Source organism: Corvus brachyrhynchos, unplaced genomic scaffold (assembly GCF_000691975.1).
Source record: "Corvus brachyrhynchos isolate BGI_N302 unplaced genomic scaffold, ASM69197v1 scaffold65, whole genome shotgun sequence".
NCBI classification, from domain to species: domain Eukaryota; kingdom Metazoa; phylum Chordata; class Aves; order Passeriformes; family Corvidae; genus Corvus; species Corvus brachyrhynchos.
Genome location: NW_008238365.1, coordinates 2,913,897 through 2,915,950, shown reverse-complemented (window position 1 = coordinate 2,915,950; position 2,054 = coordinate 2,913,897). Strand labels below are relative to the sequence as shown.

The 2,054-nt window shown below is 64.3% G+C and overlaps 1 protein-coding gene across 2 annotated transcripts; it reads right to left on the bottom strand.

Moving 5' to 3' along the window:
* Positions 1-6: 6 nt before the first annotated feature.
* LOC103616955 (gap junction beta-5 protein) lies at positions 7-2,047 on the bottom strand. 2 transcript variants are annotated; one of them, XM_008635207.2, is made up of 2 exons: positions 1,858-2,047; positions 7-1,021 (listed from the first exon to the last, which is right to left on the bottom strand). In XM_008635207.2, exon 2 carries the CDS (start codon positions 995-997, stop codon positions 170-172), a length of 828 nt encoding a protein of 275 aa, XP_008633429.1. In that variant the 5' UTR covers positions 998-1,021; positions 1,858-2,047; the 3' UTR covers positions 7-169. The 2 variants fall into 2 exon arrangements, with proteins under 2 accessions (XP_008633429.1, XP_017591629.1); XM_017736140.1 differs by lacking the exon at positions 1,858-2,047 and adding an exon at positions 1,156-1,264.
* Between the last annotated feature and the right edge of the window lie 7 nt (positions 2,048-2,054).

Below are 2,054 nucleotides of genomic sequence, written 5' to 3'. Positions count from 1 at the left end.
AGGATGATGTAAAGTGCCTTTCCCAGGACAGGAGAAGCAGAGACCCCTCAGGCACAGCCCAGCTCCAGGGTGCTGCCACCCTCAGCGCTCCTGCATTGGGGCACGGAGGAGGAAGAGCAGGATGGAGTTGTAGGCCAGGTGAGCAGCTCCTGCTTTCTCCTGGGCAGCTCTAAGAACGAGCCTCATCCTTGGACAGCGTGCTGGGGCAGGAGGCCGTGAGTGGGATGGCGGCCGTGGGGGGTTTGTAGTCCACCCCATGGAACACCTGCCCGCCCGTGCCCACGGGGTCAGCGCAGGAGACGGGGCAGTCGTGGCTGTGCCGCCGGCTGTCCCCCCCGCCGGCCTCCAGGCGCTTGCGGCACCGCTTCCCGATCAGGTAGGCGACCTCGATGAGGCTCAGCACAATGCAGACGCAGGCGGTGACCACCATGAAGAGGGTGAAGATGTTCTTCTCAGTGGGCCGGGAGATGAAGCAGTCCACCACGTTGGGGCAGGGCGGCAGCTCGCACTTCACCACCCGGGGCAGGGTGTAGTTCTTGTACAAGTGGTAGAAGACGTAGAGGAAGACCATGTCCACGCCGGCCTTGAAGATGAGGCTGAACAGGTACGTCCACCAGAGCCCGCCCCGCTTCTTGCCGGGGTTGGGGTAGATGCGGCGATAGTTGTCCCCGCTGGCCTCACGGAGCCTCTGCTCCTTGGCCTCCCGGTATGCCACATGCATGAGGACCAGGAAGGACGGACACGTCACCAGGATGAGCTGCAGGGCCCAGAGGCGGATGTGGGAGATGGGGAAGAAGTGGTCGAAGCAGACGTTGGTGCAGCCCGGCTGCCGCGTGTTGCAATCAAAGTCCTTGTGGTCATCGCTCCAGACCCGCTCGGCCGCCACCAGGTAGACCAGCAGGCGGAAGATGAAGACGAGGGAGAGCCAGATGCGGCCAAAGGCTGTGGAGTACTGGTTGATGCCTCTGAGGAGCTTCTCGAACGACCCCCAGTTCATGGCTCCCTGATCCTGTTAGCCGGCCTGGGAAGAGAGAACATACTGTGACATTGAAGAAGCAGTAAGAGGTCCCCATCAGAGCCCCTGTGTGCCTCCTAGGACCATCTCTGACCCGTGCTGGCACGCGGGGACACACTGACACGTGCCCCAGCACAGACCTGGTCCGGGTGATGCATCTCCTCCAAGCACCGTCCCCCGCTCTGCGAACACGGGGACCCGGCGACGCTTGGGGCTTCCGCCACAGCCACAGCATCCTCCAGCCACCACCAGGTCCAGCCCACGGCTCGGCCCCCATCCCGCCCCAGCTCCCGCCTCGTTGCCCAGGTATGTGTTATTAATTTTCCTTACGTTGCCAGCCTGGCCCAGGCGGACAACAAATAGGAGCAGCCGGGGCGTGACCCACCCGGCTGCGCTGCCGCGTCCTCTCCCATCACTGGAATCTGCCGTCACCTCCGTGCTCCCCCGGGCAGTGCAGGAGGAGCCCTGTGCCACTGCTCCGTGTCCCCACGCCGTGCCCACGCACCGGGGAGCCCACGGCAGGGCAGAGGCTGGGCTGGGCTGGGGGGCTGCACAGCCCCTGCGATGCCGAGGAGCTGCCGTGGGGCCGGGCAGCCAAAACAACCAATTTTCACCAGCCCCACGCCCCTGCATGGCCGAATTGACCCCGGCTCGCATCGTGCCGGACAAACACACCCCATGCGCCGTGGAGCTGCAGCGAGCAGGACTCCCAGGGCTGCGTTTGGCACTGGCTCTCCTTAAATATTTTACCTACCAGTGAAATAACAAGATTCCCCCTCGCCGGGGGGGCTCTCGGGGGTAAACACATCCCCTGCTCTGCACAGCCCATCCAGTGCACCCACCTGCAGGACTGGAGTGACCACGGACGCTCCCGGTTCTCGTCCCTCCCGTGGGAGCCGGCGGCTCCCGTCTCACGGTGGATCCCTGGAGGAACATGCAAACCTCAGATTCCTCCTTCCCTGTGCACTCCTCCGGCAGCAGCCCAGGCCGTGCCTATCTCCCTGGTGTCAGACGCACTTCCCCAGCGCCCTCCCTCACG

What these genes read in the sequence shown, in the direction of transcription:
- LOC103616955 (XM_008635207.2), bottom strand. Translation starts at nt 997, where the DNA reads ATGAACTGGGGGTCGTTCGAGAAGCTCCTCAGAGGCATCAACCAGTAC.